Below are 17,576 nucleotides of genomic sequence, written 5' to 3' on the forward strand. Positions count from 1 at the left end.
TTAGATGATATTGGGTTATTAAGACATTCTTTCCTCAAACAAAAACAATAAAGGACAGCAAATTAATTTAGGAACTAACTATATTCTGCTGCATTGCAGGGTTTCACTCCCCATTTGCCATTAAACATTTTTAAAAAACTCCACGTCCCACCTAGGTCTACTTACCTCCAATTCCAAGCAGACAGTTTGGAAACCTCCCCAATAGTTAGTTTTGAGGATAGGTGTCTCTGCTCTTAGGTTTTTTGTTTGTTTCAGGCAAGTATTGCAGATCATGGTACACAACACTGAGAACTGGCTTTTAAGTCCCATCACATTAACAGAGGTCATTCAAGTTTATATAAAGATGTGAATACCATATTCCGCTCAGACTTAGACAGTTTGTAACAAATAAGAAGCTCACCTAATGATTTCAATCACACTTGTTTGACCTTGTTGAAAGAGGGACAAAATCAGAAGCCTCAATTTAAGGTTAGCTTTACACTCAGTAACTTCTCTCTCATTTTGGTCAACAAGTGCTTACTGGAAAGTGTTGTATTTGCTCTGGTATAAATCTAGAAACCAGAAACAATTTTAAAATCACTTTACATAGTATAAGATTTTCAAAACAGGGATGGTGCTTTTTTGTGGGGCGGGGAGGGGAAGGGGTTAAGACCACATAACACCTAGTCCACCGTGGATGCTGCAAAAACAAGTAGCAATGATGCTCGACTGTTCCTACTTAACAAATTCTATTGTCTTCCCTCTCAAAGCTCTGTGAAACTTAGGGGCTAGTGAAGCACAGGACCCATGAGACAGTTCTGGGATGCGTTTAAATAAAGGTACATACCAACTTAAAGAGTACACTGTATTAACTCACTGTGAAGTTCGGTCCTTCATTATAAAATGCAGTGCTTATAATGGATGTACCAGGAACTGTCATTGCATAGTTTGCTGTAACTTTCTACTGTCTGAACTGGTTTACAGTACAGTAACTCCTCACTTAAAGTCATCTCGGTTAACGTTGTTTCACTGCTGATCAATTAGGGAACATGCTCATTTAAAGTTGTGCAATGCTCCTTTATAATGCTGTTTGGCAGCCACCTGCTTTGTCCACTGCTTGCAGGAAGAGCAGCCCGTTGGAGCTAGCTGGTGGGGGCTTGGAAGCAGGGTGGACCGGCAGCCACCCATCAGCTCTTCACTCCCCTAAGTTCCCTGTGCAGCAGCCGCCCAGCAGGCTATCAATTGCCAGCAGTTCAGATGTCCCTCCCCCCACTGCCATGTGCTGCTCCTGCCCTCTGCCTTGGAGCTGCTCCCAGAAGCCTCCTGCAGAAGCCTTACTGTGCAGGGGAGGTGGAGAGGGGTGCTAATGTCAAGGTGTCCCCCTCCCCCGCGCTCCTGCACCCCACTTACCCCATCTCCAGAGGGGGCAGGGAGACGACAGGACAGGGCTCAGGATGGAGGGAGCTTCCTGGGAGCAGCTGCTGTCTCAACTTGCTGATCTACTTAACAAGGCAGTGTACTTAGAGGGGGGTCAGCATACTTAAAGGGGTAATGCGCATCTCTCTCTCTCTCTCACACACACACACACACACACACACACACGGTGTGTGTCTCTGTCTGCCATGCTGTCTTCCCTCCCTACATTCGTGCTGCCTTGTGGACTGTGAGGCTACATTAACAACAATGGATTAACCCTTGAGGACTCAGCCAAAAGTTAGTTCATCATTTAGCAGTAAGGCATTCCCTGGGAAATATCCCACCCTGACTTCACAACCTCAACCAAGCTTCACAATCATCATCGCTGTGTACAGTATTAAATTGTTTAAAAAAAACTTATGGGGGGTGTGTGTGTACACGTACGTACACACACAGTCTTTTGCAGGGAAATTTTTTTCACCAGACAACCTAACCCGCCCATTTACTTTAATTCTTATGGGGAAATTGGATTTGCGCTTAAAGTTGCATTTTTCAAGAACATAACACAACATTCAGTGAGGAGATACTGTATTTTAATATTAATCAAGACTTCCCCCAATGTTTTCAAACATGAGATAAGACAAGACAATACCCCTGAAGAGTCCAGGCTTCTAGTACGAAGAGTTCACTGGAACCAAAATTTGGCCCTGTATGAATTGAAAGATGAAGCTCCGAAATCACGTTTGGTACAGCCAGTTTTCCCCAGCTAGATGGGTGCTGGCTTCTTACTTGGACATAGCCCATTGCTGTGGGGCAATCTTCCATCTCTTGTATCTCTGTCATTCTAAGTTTAACGTGTTGGTTATTAGGCATCTAGTAAAGTTTCTGAGCTTATGTCTGGATGCATGGGTCGGGAGAGCATGCAGGTGGGATAAAGGAAGAGATTGACAGCGTAAGTTAGAAAAGAGAATTGAAGTGGAAAGGTTTGGGAAGGAGAGAACTAGAAGAGAGTAGGGATGATAGAGAAAGGAAGGAAGGAAAACACTGAGGACGACAAATAGTATTTCTTTCCTATTGCATTGGGGGTGGGGGGAAGGCAGAAAAAGACAGAAAGGGAGCAGATCTAACAAAGCCAAAGGAAACAGTACAGGTGATTACTCAAGTAACTTGCCAAATATTATTCAGATTTCATTAATTTATCAGATGAAATACGTAGTGAATAAAAAATAAAAATCAAGCCCCATCTGTAGTCACTATTTACAAAACCTCAAAAAGGTGTTCTGCTAAGTGTTTTTGCTCCACTCCCAGTTTCTTTGTATTATACAGACTAGAGCGTTTCAAACGAACAACAGAGCAAACGGTTTTAAATTTTGATTGAAAACATGTAGAAATTCTAGTTCTAAAAGAAAGTGTTTTGGTTAACTGGCATTAGCAAAGGTGAAGAAGGACCACAAGAAAAATGCCACTATAAAAATTCTCAGATGAAAAGTGCACCACCACTCTTCAGATTAATCTTGACATCATGAGTCACCTTTGCTGGCCTGTGCTCTGAACTGAACTGTATCCTGTAAATCTAAAAGGTTTGCAATGAATTCCATCTTTTAAAACAACCAAAATCAATTATGCAACATAAGTTAGGCCTGTTTAACCATTCAGTCTGAAATAAATGCAAAGTGGCACTGCAAGTGATATCTTCAATTTGTCCTCATATCCAAATACAACGGTAAAGCTAAGCCAGAGGGTTCCATGCAAAAAGAACCTGTCTCAGGTACAATATTACTTTTTATTAAACAGAATGACATCCCCTGAAGTTACCACCACAGATTCTATGATTTGCTAAATACAAAAATAAAATTTATTCTTGATGCATGATTCCAGTCGTGTGTGATTATATGGTTCATAGGACAATGTAATCTATAGCTTTTCATTCATTCTGATGTAATTACACAACCTACAACTACACCCTAGGTCCTCATCTGCAAAGCAGGAAAGTTCTTGTGCTAGAGCCTCTTATGTAACTGAGCTGTGCCTGGCCCGGGACTGGAGGGCAGGGCAAAAGGTAGAGTACTTAACCCAGCTACTAGCCCAGGTATGGCATAATTCAGAGCAGACCTGTAGCTGCTCTAAATTACAAATGGCAGCATATGAGCCACCAAGGTGTGTTCCAGGCCCCTGTCAAAAAAAAAAAAAAAAAAAAAACCCACCCACCTGTATCAGGAAGGGGTTGATGTAGAAAATGCTATGCCAGTTCTTGCCACCAACCAAGGAATTCCCCTCAGAGGGCTAGTTAACCTGGTTTTCCTGAGGTTTTGTGACAGAGTAGGAATCAGGACATGTCCCTCTGTTTCAGCAATATATAGCTGAGGAAAGACTTTACTATTCCTATTAACATTTTATAGTAATGCACTGCTGCATTTAAGTAATGAGCTTGACACATCAATCAGAGGCCATTTCAGCCTCCGAGATAAACTGGGTGCATGACCATTACTACTGTTAGGGATTTTATGTGCTTAGGTATGAGGGGATGGCTTGAAGTAGTGTTAAAAACAGAGTAAATGAAGAAAGATTTAGCAATCCCAGAGAAGAGTGAAGAATGATTCAAACATGAAGTAGCAGAAGTAGGGCACAGCCAGATTACCTTTACCAAAACAAGGAAACTTACTGAAGCATCATCAGCCTTACTTCTAAAACAAAGACCATTTCTGATACTACCAAATTTACCACATCACTAAATTTTTGAAGTAATCACTGCTCAAGTACTTCATAAGGTTTTTGTGCAAGTCCTGTGTCCTGTGAGCTATGAGAATTAATGAATATTCAGAGGTAATTACGTATAGACTAGTTCAGTGACATCAGTAAAACCAAAAGCTTCTCACAAATTTATGTAGATTTTGCTTTTTTCAAGTTAAATCAGTTTATCAAAATTAAAGTTCTCTGAAGGGTAGCGAGGAGAAAATAATTATGTACACTTTCAGCATTCTGTTCTCAAGTGGCGTGAGCTACAAGAAAAACGTGACATATTTGAGTCTCTCCTGTATATGAATTAAGTCAAGACTAAGGCCTTGGCTACACTCACACTTTACAGCGCTGCAACTGGGGTGTGAAAAAACACCCCCGAGCGCTGCAAGATACAGCGCTGTAAAGCGCCAGTGTAATCAGGGCAGCAGCGCTGGGAGCGCGGCTCTCCCAGCGCTGCACACTACACCCGTAAGGGATGTGGTTTACATGCAGTGCTGGGAGAGCTCTCTCCTAGTGCTGCCGCTCTGACTACACTCACACTTCAAATCCCGCAGCACTGCCACGGCAGCGCTTTGAAATTCCAAATGTAGCCATACCCTCAAGCAAGAAATGTGGGTACACATTATAAATGTTCTTCTACCATTATGAACCTATTTAGGAGTTATCTGTAGTGTTCTTTAGTCTAAACATATGCACACAAGCATTTAAACAATGCATGATGGCATGGAGGTTTACTTTAATGGGTAGGACTTAAGTGAACCCTTCCTGCACTTGCAAACTAGGAGGGGAGTGGAAGAGAGAGGAAAAAAGCTTTTCTAGCAAGCTAAAGAAACCTCCTGCAGAGAAAAGCCAACTAGGATAGTTTTAAATCTAATGATTGAATGTGAGCCATGTTTCTTCAATCTCTTGAAAAGACTTATGATTTCATGGTGTCTGGGCATAACTCTTATGAGAATGCATGATCACTAATCTAAATCAGCACAGGAAGTTAACGTTTCAGGAAAGAATCAGATTTGGTTTAACACATCATTTACAAGGAGTTCACTGACCTCTGATGTGTTATCGCTGATAGTCAGCTTACAATGGTCTGATATTTTTGTTATTCATATCCAGTACAGTATTCCTTACGCGTGTTCTGCAGAAGCCAAGACAGGAATCATTTGGTTTAAGGTTCAAACATTTTGTAGCATATTGGCTACATTTATTAAAATATTTAGCACCACTTAATTCTGAGCATCTTTGTTTCATGCATCATCTACCTGATTAATTGAAATATTTTACTCAGAATCTGAAGGAATTACTTTAATAATAAAGCTCCAATCTGACTGTTTATGCACATGAGTATTCCATAGTAGCTATATTGGTTATATATTATGTAAGCTACTTAACACCAAGCACAGTATCCTGAACACGGGTATACAGAACGTATCCCAAATACTTCACTATTATTCTGCTTAGTGTAGAATTTAAGTGTCTACCTAAATATATACTAGGTATCCACTGGGACACTTTACTGAGTAGGTATCCACAGAAGCTGACCTATTTTCTCAGTACAGGGAAGTCGCATCTTATGTGGGGGTTAGATTCTGAAGTCAGCGCGTAAGGTGAAAATCATGTATAGTCAAACGTTCATTGAATGGAATGGCGGGCAGAATTGCCTGCAATACAGGTACAGTACTTAAATTGTTATTTCTCTCTTTTTTTGTTTGGCCGAGTGCATATAGTTAAAATTGCATAAGTTAAATGTGCCTGTGATGCAACTCCACTGTAGTTTATTTCCATCCAAAGTAATATGGCACCAGAATTCACAGTTCAGAAAATGCAGTATTTCATTTAGTCAAAGTTCCAGAACAGCCTGCATCTACAATTTGAGTTACTTCCATTTCTGTAGAAACAGTACATAGTACATGCCAATGTCTTTCACCACCCCAAACACTGCTTATTAGGATCTCCCAGTAGTAATAATTAAGCATGTCCCATGCAGCCAGTGTTGGACTGATGGACTCTACATCTAAACAGAATACTTATGGAATAATATATTTCACTTACATGTAAATGACAATCAATCAAGTCTTTATTTGGTATAACTTCTGAGCATGTAAACATCCTCCAACTGAAGTCAAAGATTTCTACAGTTAAATATTGAGTTGTGTTTTAATGAAGTTACATAAGGAATTAACAGTTACACCTGTCAGAGGAACTGGATCAATATCCAATAGGGCTTTTTGAAGGCCCAGATTGAGCTTCACCTAGCACACTGAATTTGAGAAAACACTGTACTGCTTGCAGCTGCATGCTTGTAGCTACCCGTATGTACAGAGGAATCAGTTTATTTCACTGCATCTTTCTCACCCACAGAGGACCCTGTGGGTCTGTGGCTACAAACAGCAAGGGGCAAGAAACTCACCAACCACCAACAGAAAATACTGACGTAAAAACAGGTAGAAGTTGTATTACTTAGACTGCACCCTGAAACTAGAAACCCCTCTTTGAAATAGGGGGAACCCCGCAAACAGCAGCCAACTACAGCTTCGTGAAACCACATTCAGTATAGAAACACAGGGCCATCTCCTGAGGAGTCTGAAGGATCTGTGTATGGTGTGGGTCCAAACCCCTGATTTTTCCACAGAGGTGGGAATGTAGCCCCTCTCCTCTCCTTCTGGAAGAATTGGAAGGAAGCTCCACGTAAAGTTTCCTGCAGCTTCATCTCCACATCAGCATGTCTAGATAACTAGGTTACGCTGAGGTAAAAAAAATACATGCCAATTTTGAAACAGGTTTTTATTTTTAAACTGTAACCTGGATACTCAATACAGCTTTTTTCTTTTGTCATGATACAGTGCTAGGGGATACTGGGCTGATCTAGACAATTTTCATACCTATAAACACAAGTTCTTTTTAAATTGGTTTTGTTAAAACTGTGCAATCCCTTTTCAGTAGACATTCTTTAATTAAAATTTTAACAAGCATGTTGCACTGATTACAGTCATTCAACCAATGAAAAAAATCACTGATGTATATGCTCAGTCTTCACTTCACCTCAGTGTAGTTTGTCTGGGAATTTCTTTTTTAATTAAAATATCTAACACTAAACCAGAAAGTCAGAAAATACTATCATTCAATATTTCAAAATGATCGAAAGATTAATGTCAACTGAAATCTTTCAATTTTAACTTTTAGCACATTTAGTTGTGCTCCAGAGTGACATAAAGCAGTCAGAACATACCAGGTTGTACACCCAAGTTTCCCCTCCACCCTCATGTCCCCACATTCCCACAAGTGAAGGGAAGCCAAGTTGCCCTCAGGAAACATGGTGGCATCCTGTGCTGTCACAAGGCAGAGAAGAACACTATCAGAAGCAGATATATGCATTGGCCATATATTCTAAGGTCAATCCAATTGAGAACAGAAGATGGCAGCCATTTTAAAATAGGGCATTTCTTTGTGGAGTTCTCTGTAGTCAACACTGGAAACCTTTGCCAGCACAGTAGTGTCAGTTAGTGGTGTGGTTCCTTTGTAAACCAACTGAAGCCTTAGTGAAGATGTAGTTATACAGTTTATTTTGCTTTATTTAGTAGAACAATCCCAGCAAAATTTAAGTTTAGATAAGATCCTGTTCGGCCTCTCTTTTATGAAGATGAAAAATGAACAATCTTAATATATTATTTCTTTCAAATGTAGTCTCTGTACAAGATTCCAGTGAAGTTTTTTACTCTATGGGAAGCTTAAAGAGTCTACATTTATTCCATTATTAAAATGAATGTGTCATCAGGAACAATAAAGAGGTTTGAAAGGATACATATCATCTTAGGAGACTTATTTTAAAATTAATAATGTGATTAATGGATTTATTTAAATTTCCAAAAATATTGCTCTATACTTGGAGGAAGTGCTAGGCTTTTGGGAAGAATATGCTGTAATTTTCATACATAAGCGAATCTATACTTTAACTGACACCTCCATAATTCTTTTTAATTATCTGCATTACACTAGCACCCAAGAGCGTATCACTATGGACAAAGAAAGAACAGACATTACAGAGAAATTTGACATTGACTGTTTCCTAAACAGTTGTCCTACCTGGCTTTTTCCACAAGTCCAAAGAACAACTGCATTTCCCTACATTTTAGTCACCAGAAAGATTGTGACTCCTCTAAGTTATGGCTACACTAGAAAGCTTTCAGAGACACATCTCCACCAATGCAGCTGTGACACTGCAAGCTCTCTGCATAGAGGCTCTAAGATGATGGCTCCCATCAGCTTAATGATTCCAGCCCCAGCAAGCAGCGGTAGCTATGTCGGCTCTCCTGGCAGCATTGACACCAGCGCTTAAGTCAGCATAAGTTATGTCGCTCAAAGGAATGGCTAATTCATTCCCGACATAATTTATATCAACTTAAACTTTAGAGTAGCCATAGCCTTAGTGACAGCTTGCAGATTAGGCAAGGAAGGGAGGAGAAACAATACTACAGAGTCAAAAATGGGCAGAAGTTGGTCTTCCCCCCAGTTTTTGTAACTGAATATTAACTTTGTAAACATTAGTAGTTCCATAAAACCTAAAACAACATTAACCTACACTGTATTTCCTTCTGAAATCCAAAATTTAAGCAGTTGTTCATGACAACTGGGATCTGGACAATTTTTCAGTTCTCTTGCATTTTTTAATAGATGCTACACTGGTTTAAGGAAGCTGACTGGAGAAAATTCTTTACCTCTTCAGGGGCAGTCAGGTAAAAATATATAGGTAAACTGTCTTTAGATATCGTTGCCACAACCTTAGACTCTCAGAACTGAAAGATTAAAGTTTATTCTTATTTTTCGCTTTTGCTTGGTGTTAAAAGTGAAGACAGACCAATCAATTTCACTTTCCAAAGCTCATGCTTTAATTAACACCAAGCTGCCACGTTTGAGCTTTAAAACACTGAGAAAATATGTTTATATCGAACGAACTGTGACAGTTCACATAACCTCACTGGGGTCCACAAAATCTTTCTACACATGGAATTAGAAGTTCTATTTGAGCAGAAGCAACATAAGAGTCTAACGACTTTAGAAGTATCATTGGGAGAGAGCACCATAACAAAGCAACAAATAGTAATTTTACAAAAAGAGTTGAAGATTTATAAAGTTCAGTTAAGCCAACTAGATAAGTTACATGACAACTCTGCTTTTAAAAATCACTTTAATTACCATTTTGTTCCAACCAAACCCAATTTTCATATAACTTTGTCTGCCAATATGTCAAACTGCTAGAGATTAATGCTCTCTCCTCTGAATTCTGGTATCTCCTGCTTTCAAACAGCAGATGACTTTGGTTTCTAGCTCTCATGGTTGTTCTTTCCAAGGCTGCTATGATGAAATTCAAAAAGGGAAAAAACCCTGAACATCAGAATTATGATTTTTAAGGTTCAGTACATCATGATATACCAGGGTTAGAAAAAAATCTCTGTTGTTAAACTAAGAATTCTGTGATTGTTCACAAGAAAATAGAACTTAAAAAAACTACACACGGTGAAGTCTTAAGACTCAGTCCCATGTAGTTTTAAATCCTGGAATAGTGTTCCAACAGGATGATAAGCACTCTCACGCCACCTCTTAAGATTTAGAAGTGCTATACTTCCTACTGTCTGCTTCCTCCAGGTGCAGAGTGAGCCTTGCAGCAATTCTGAGCCAGCAGGTGGCATTAATGCATCACAAACCAATATAGGGGCATGCAGTGTCATAAGACCCTCAGAATACATTGCAAGCATAGAAACATATTAATTTAAAAGGAATTGTATCTAACAATTTTTGCAGATGGCAACTGATATTAATATAATTAAAATGTTAGAGAAAATCTCTATCCAAGTTCACCATGTGCATGATCAATTTGTTTTGATAGTCAGCTGCACTTCCCATCTCATACATTAAGATACCACCACCACTATGCATTGGGAAGGAGCTCTCAAGCATTACCTCCCTGAGACGATGCAAGAGGAGCTTAAAGGTAATAGCAGTAGCACTACTAGAACTAAAATCAGCATCAGACATGCATGTAGGAGTGTAAGCAGGAAGAGAGTAGGCTCAGTGATGCTTGCTCTTGAATTTCCCACAAGACATTTCAGAACATCAGCTTAGGTACAAAAACTCCCTTTAATAAAAACATAAGAACTAGGTCGTGGATATGAAGAATGTTCAATTGGAATTAACTAGGGAATTGGACTGGGACCCAGAAGACCCAGGTTGAATTCCCAGATCAACTTTTGACCTCCTATGTGACATGTGGAAGCTGCTAAATTTCTTTGTGCCTCAGATCCCCATTTGAAAAGTGGGTATAATATCCTTATCTCACAGGGATACTGTGTGGATAAAATTCATTAGTTATTAGGGCACTTGCACTACTATGATGAGGGCCACAAATACTTAAACAGGACATTCTATTTAAAGGAGGTATTCCAACATAAAAAATGTTGATATTTGTCAATTAAAATGCAATTGACAATGTTCCTTTATATATGCACTGTTGACCTCATTTGAAACTCTGCAGGAATATAAATACAAAGGCTAGCATTTCATTTCAGCAGCAGAAACAGAGTAGTAGATGTTCAGAGAAAAACAACAAAATTGGTTGAAGGCATTTTGGCTGTGCTTCCATTCCACAATATAGGAGTGATAGCACTAAAATTTAGAGGGGCAATAAACTTGCCTGCATGAAATGCATATATTTTTTACACCCAAGTTTACCTTCAACGTCATTGCCATATGACAATGAGGCAAACAGCAGTCTAATTTCCATTTGCTATAATGCAAGTGCTATTAATCCTCATTATTCAGAGCATAAGGTGATTTCCCCTACCCATAATTCACTGTGGGTAGGGCGAGTTAGCACCTGTAACTGAAGATGTTGGTAACCATTAAAAACAAACAAAGAAAGAGTGGACTAGGTTAGATTTTTTTTATCCTTACTAAAAATTTACTTGACTTGCATAGGAACTGGTAAGTTTAAGATTTCTAGGAGAAGCAGATTTGGAGGCGACGGCCACGTCTGACCTGGAGAAGTTTGGAAAAATTCCCACAAATTCAGATGAACTGGTGGGAGCAAAGTTCCAATGGACATTTTTTTTTTTCCTTTATTAGGATTCCCACATTTCAAGTGAACCCATGTTAGAACTTGTGGGGCTTTTGGTTTGGTTTTTCCCCAGTGTAATGATTCCTATAAAAAGCTGCAACATTCAGTAAACAGACTCCCAGAAGAGAGTTAAGGTTAATCACAACTCGTATACTATTCATGTTTTTAAACAAGTCCTGCTATAGGAATTATATATCTCATAAAAATGAAATGAAGAGATGATCATAGGTTTCTGATATTGACAGCACTGTCCTAAGGCAGTAACAGGCCACCAAAGCATAAAAATCTAGATAAGCTAATGCAGCAAAACAAAAATAGCACAGAAGTTGAGTTTATCTAAAAAATGTGTTTAACACTTAAGTCCTGAAATATTCTATAGGTAAAAAGTGCTTAGCACATTTCTAAAGTTCACTTACAACTTTATTCTTCTTTTGGGTATTTGAGTCCAGATCTCACTTGCCAGTTCACATACACTGGTATCACTAGCAAAACATTGCAGAGCCTGTATGTAAGGAAGCCCAATTCTCACCCTAGGCCCGCTCCCGAGCTTTGATTAAAAAAAGAGTCCAAACTATCTTCCACATCCACCTGAAGAGGGACCATCCATGAAGTCCAGGAGGCACATGGACAGACACAGAAGATGCATCACTCCCTCATCAGCCCATAAGAAAAGGTAATACAACCCTTAGCTGTACTACCTTTTCCACAAAGCCCTGCGATGAGGAATGCTTCCCCCTACCTTTAACAAATGGTTTGGGGGCGATCTTGGAAGCATGGATCCACTGAAGCCACACTACCAAGGAGTCCCTCCTCATCTGTGTGGAGCCATAGTGCTTCTATGCAGATGACCCTGTGCCTCAAAGGGATATGGGAAATCCACATATTGGGGGATCCTCAGTGGTGAGACAATTTTTGTATCCAGAAACCCCAAGCATTTATATCTGAGAGGATACCTGGGTCAAATGGAAGTGTTTAATAAGTTGCAGGTAATTTTGTTTGTTTTTTCAGGAGAGGAAAGAAATCAGGATTTTCCTTATTCATACATACAGGATCCAGAGTCATTTAATGGCAAGTGATTTGACACCCACATAGTGCAAGTGACTGAACAGAGTGAGAGCCAGCAACTCTGAGGGTCTGGACTTCAGATCTACAAAAGAATAGAATTAAAAAATAAGTTAACTAGATGGGTAACTGAATGCGCCCATCACTGGTTTGGGGCTTTTCAGTATTTCATGCTAGAAATGTACACAATTAAAGATCAGCCTCAAATCAATTTAACAAAATGTGAAAGTGCCTTTAGACTTTTCAAACTATAGACGGTTAAGTTCTGAGTTGTGGAATTAGCTTCCATGATTTTTAAGATGTTTCTAACATCTTAAATCATCTTCACTGAACTTAGAAAAAGCCATACACCTCTCTAAACATCTGCCCCTAAAAACAAGCTGACCCCAAAGCAAAAGTGCTCAAAGCCATTGGCCCCATTTCTGAAGGAAGCACTAAGAACAGAGAGACTGCACAGGTAAATAATTTCTTAAAACTGATACAGGTTCTCTATGTCAGAACCACTATCTTGGATTACTAGAGTTTAAGAACATTTACAAATTCTGTTTTCCAAGACTTGTTTTTTTGTTTTTTTTTTACTTTTTGCACTTCATATAGAACAGGCAATGAAAATAGCCTAGTCAATGTCACTTTGTTCTGTACTTGGTTAATGCTGAAGTATTAGACTACAGACACCGAAAGGAGGGGTGAGGGAGATATTTATATCCTTAAATACTTTTCTTAGAGTTTTCTGAACAATTTTTACTCCCATCAAGTTGTGCAAGTTTCCCCAAAATGTTAGGCTTGAACGAAAAAACTGTCTCTTCAGGCCCAGATTTACTAGGTGAATATTGGTTCCTTGAAGAGAAAGCCCCTCCCCATACACAAGGAGAATCATACTAGTAAATCCTTCAGGGCTCCAAGAACCTTCCATTTGAAGACTGCTGTAATTCAAAAGGTGTCAGTGGGCTTTTAAAGGCTAATATGAGGTGACTTAGTCAATGCAAGCTGTAAGTTAGAGATAAGCACCCAAAACAGAACTTTGGATCTGAAGACCCCTATGATTTGGGGGAGGCTCAGGCAAATTCTCTGCAGTTCAGGCTCATGACTATTACCAGGACGGTGGGATTAGGAAGGCCCAAGATGAATCCTAACTGAGTCAGAGGAAAATGACCATGTGCTCTTCCTGCCTCTCTCATATCTTCTAATTCCCACAAGGCAACAACTCTTATTATTTAAAACAGCAGCACAAAACAGCGGGGCTGGAGGAGGTTTGTTGGTCGGTGACCAGCTTTTATTGTATTTTTATTACTTAAAAGGAAAGGGCCGCTCCCTCACCTTTAACCCAGTAATGGACCAGAGAGCGTGCGTGGCAGCAGCAGAGGCTACATCGCATCAGAACTGGCGGTCGGAGGTGCTGTTAGGCATTGTCTCAAAGCAACGAGACTGCTGGGGCACCGTTCCCACCCATCATGGCACGGCCTGGGGCTTACCCTGCGATAAGGGCCGGGTTCTTTAGACAGGGAGTAATTAACACGGGGCAGTTCCTCCTCCCTCACACAACAGGATAGAGCTGAAGGAATAAATCGGCTCCAGGCACCTCGACTTCATCTCCAGGAAGGATGGAGGGCCAAGGACTCCTTCTGTACACAGCCCGAGTCCCCTACACTCCATCTCTCAACGGGGAGAGAAGGAGGCGGCTGACGGAGAGCTGCGGAGCCCAGGCCCGCTCTCACCCTTTGCGGAAGTCCCTGAGGGCCTCGGGGTCAGGCCCGGGGATCTCCCCGAAGCGCTGATCTCCCCCGGCCGGGAGAAGCTGGTCTCCAGCGGCATCTCACCTTTTGGAGAGGTCCATGAGGACCCCGGAGAAGAGCTTCTCCCCCAGCCGGAACGACACCACCAGCGCGTCCTCGATGATGTGGTCCAGGGTGACCCGCACCTCCGAGCCAGGCAGTAGCGGAGCCTCCGCCTCCCCCTCGGCCGGGGCCACCGGGGAGCCGGCAGCCGGGGACTCCGGCTTTACAGCGGCAGCATCAGCAGCATCCGGCTCCTCCTCCTCCGGCCGGCACGGCTCCTCCCCGGGCTCCGGCTGCACGGGGCCCCCAGCAGCCGGCGGGCAGGGCTGCGGCTCCTCCTCGGGAAGTTCAGGGTGCCCAGCAGGCGGCGGGCAGGGCTGCGGCGCCTCCTCGGGCTCCGGGCTGGGCGCTTCTCTAGGCTCAGACTGGGGCGAACCCAGCTCCGGCTCCTCCGGCTCCGTCCTCTCAGGTTCCGGCTCCTGGGTCCTAGCCGGGCTCCGGGCGAGCTCTACGGGCGGCGGCGGCTCCTCGGCCTCCCCCGGAGCGGGCTTTCCCCCGTCGGCCTCGTCCCCATCGGGCACAGCCGACTCCACGGCCTCGCTGACAGCGGGGAGGGGGTCTGCGCCGGCCTCGCTGCCCGGGATGGGCTCCATCTCGGGCTCGGCTTCGCCGGCTCCCCCGTCGCCCGGCACCGCTGCAGTCGCCACCGCCTCCGCAGCCATGGCCGCCATTTTCTCTGCTGCTTCGCCGCCGCCTCCCTCCAGCAGCGGAATCGATAACCGCGGCCTTCTCCGCCCGCCTGGGAGGCAGAGCCCGCCTATTGCGCTCATCATTGACATATCATTGGAGGCTACAGCACCATTCTAAGATCCTATTGGAGATTGGGAAAGTCCATCAAGCCGAACGGAAACTTCTCATTGGCCATCAGAGACTTCATTCATTCTTGGGTCGGGAAGAGGAAGAAGGGGCTGAGTTTAATACCTCTAAAGATCAAAGGGGCCGACTCATGATGCAGTTCTGCCTTCCTATTGGTGCAGGGAAGACTCTCCTCCCTCTTCAGCTCTCTGAGAGGCTGTTAATTGGTACAGAGTTACATCCATCAAACTGAGATGGGGCGTCTCTGGCCTGGAGTTCATTGTGAGGGGAGGTGCCTGTTTGACTGGGAAGGAGGCAAGGGGAGAGAGGTGGGAGGTTAATTCACTAGCAATGAGAGGGTAGTAGCCTCATATTCAAGACTAGGAGCTTATTGGGACAGAGACTGTCCTTACAGCACCTAGCACCTTGGTGTCCTGATTCTGACTCAGGTGTTTCTCTAGCACAAATGATGTAATGATCTCACCATCTCTAGTTTAAAGACACCCACATTGGGAGGGTGAGCAGGACCCATTGCAAAAGGAACCAGAGATGGAGAGAAATGGGAAAAGAGACAGAAAAAAATACTGAAAGTCTATAAAGGGTGGCCAAATCAGAAAAGAAAAAAATGGAAGAAAGAGGATTTTAATGGGAAGCGGGGAGTGAACTATAACATTTTCTGAAACGTGAAAAATTAGACACTAAAAGAGATTGAAGAAAAGACTCAAGAGTTTCAAAGGAGAAGTGGAGAAATAAGGAGAGAAGGGAGAAAAAAGCAAATGACACTTGTATATTTTACAGTTTGGCTCATATGGTACTTTGAATCAATACTAGCCTTTTCTTCCCAAAACTATGAAAATTTTCCAGTTTTGGTCATTCTATCCCAGATTCTAACCCCTTGGGATGCTATAAATCAGCAACATTATATATTTTGGAAAGTTGACATGGATGTGGAAGGATGAAGTAGAGGAGACAGATGGACAGTTAAGGGGCAGAAGGAGATATGTGACAGAAAGACAGAAATCAAGAGGAAGAGCTAGACCAGAGATGCTTAGCATGAATGTAATTTGTAGGCCTTAATCCCCATCAATGCAATTATAGGGGATAAACTATTGGCAGAGAGTGAAATTTGTGGAAGAGTAATGGCCTGAATCTCTTAATGTTTTGAGGGTTTTTTTAATACAAAGTTTTAATAATAAATGTATAGTTATCCTTTCTGAAGGATTCTAAAGAGGTTTATAGCGTCACTGAAATGTAGCCACCTCTCTGTTGGAACTAATATAAAGCAATGACGGTGAGGGAGTAGTGAAATTTTGGCAAAGGATACCGGAGCAAATCCCACCGCAGTTTCAAAGCCTAGTTGTACACTGCCTTTAATCTTTCCACACTGGGAAAATTGAATGTCATGCAGTTATAGCAGTACAGTAATGCAAGTAATAATAATAATCTTCTTATAAAACCTTATAAACCAGGGGTAGGCAACCTATGGCATGTGTGCTGATTTTCGGTGGCACTCACACTGCCCAGGTCCTGGCCACCGGTCCGGGGGGCTCTGCATTTTAATTTCATTTTAAATGAAGCTTCTTAAACATTTTAAAACCCTTATTTACTTTGCATACAACAATAGTTATATATTATAGACTTATAGAAAGAGACCTTCTAAAAATGTTAAAATGTATTACTGTCACGCAAAATCTTAAATTAGAGTGAATAAATGAAGACTCGGCACACCACTTCTGAAAGGTTGCCGACCCCTGTTATAAACCAAGAGCTGGGTTTGAAGGGGCTGGAGCAGAAGGGGCTGGAGAGATCTGTATGTAAGCAGAACCTGATCCTGCAAATGCTAAACATAATGCATACTAGTACTATCACATACATAGTCCCATTGTAGTCCAAAGGACCAGGGGCCTGATTCACCATCCCAGTGCTATCCATCATGTATAGTGACTTGCACAAATGCAAGGAAGGCATGTAACACCATAATGCTTTATGCTCACTTTGCACTGGTGTAACTGACTGTACAAGCTGCAGGGCAACAGTGAATTAGGTCCTAATGCTTGCAGCATCAGCCTCATATAGTTTGTAAAGGGCTTATGTGTACATACATTTATAGAGACAGAAAATGCCTTAGAAATGTAGCCTCTGAGTTAAATGAAATTTTAAAATATAAAATAGTTGAATAGCTCAGTATTATACAATCTACCATGTTCTTATGTAATCTACTGTTGGAAGGGATATGTGGTTGGAAAAAATATGTGTTTGTGGGGAGGTTAGTACTACAGAGTAGCATATCGAATTGCAGTGTTTCTTCTCCATCATCCCTGTATCTTTGTCAGTCTCTGTCAGGGAGAAACAGCAGATGGATTCATAGCTGTATGATTTGTGGCTAAAAACAAAGCCAAGTCGATGTGAGGGTTTTCCAGAACTACCCAACATTAATGCCTAAACTGTCTCTAACATTCTGTTGGGTCATATTTTTAAAGGCCTGCATACTGTTTCCTGAGGCCATCATGCTTTGAAAGAGGGGCAACCATCTAGGAGCCCGCAAGGCTGAATATGTCTGTTGCCAGTATTCTACAAAATAATAAGATTTATCTTGCTGCTGAGTTACTAATACCTTAGCTTCAAAACCTGCATCTGTGCAA

The 17,576-nt window shown here is 41.8% G+C and overlaps 1 protein-coding gene across 9 annotated transcripts in view; it reads right to left on the minus strand.

Annotated features, from left to right (window-relative positions):
* Positions 1-16,426, minus strand: part of PWWP2A (PWWP domain containing 2A) — a 42,988-nt gene extending 26,562 nt beyond the window's left edge. For 7 of the 9 annotated variants that reach the window (XR_004001495.1, XM_030571531.1, XM_030571530.1 and 4 more), the window contains exon 1: positions 14,122-16,426. Coding sequence is in view for 7 of the 9 variants with exons in the window: in XM_030571531.1 (XP_030427391.1) it covers positions 14,122-14,918 (797 nt within the window). In the remaining 2 variants the exon portion in view is untranslated. The other 2 variants (XM_030571532.1, XM_030571533.1) reach the window with 2 other exon arrangements.
* Between the last annotated feature and the right edge of the window lie 1,150 nt (positions 16,427-17,576).

This window comes from Gopherus evgoodei, chromosome 8 (assembly GCF_007399415.2).
Source record: "Gopherus evgoodei ecotype Sinaloan lineage chromosome 8, rGopEvg1_v1.p, whole genome shotgun sequence".
In the NCBI taxonomy this organism is placed as follows: domain Eukaryota; kingdom Metazoa; phylum Chordata; order Testudines; family Testudinidae; genus Gopherus; species Gopherus evgoodei.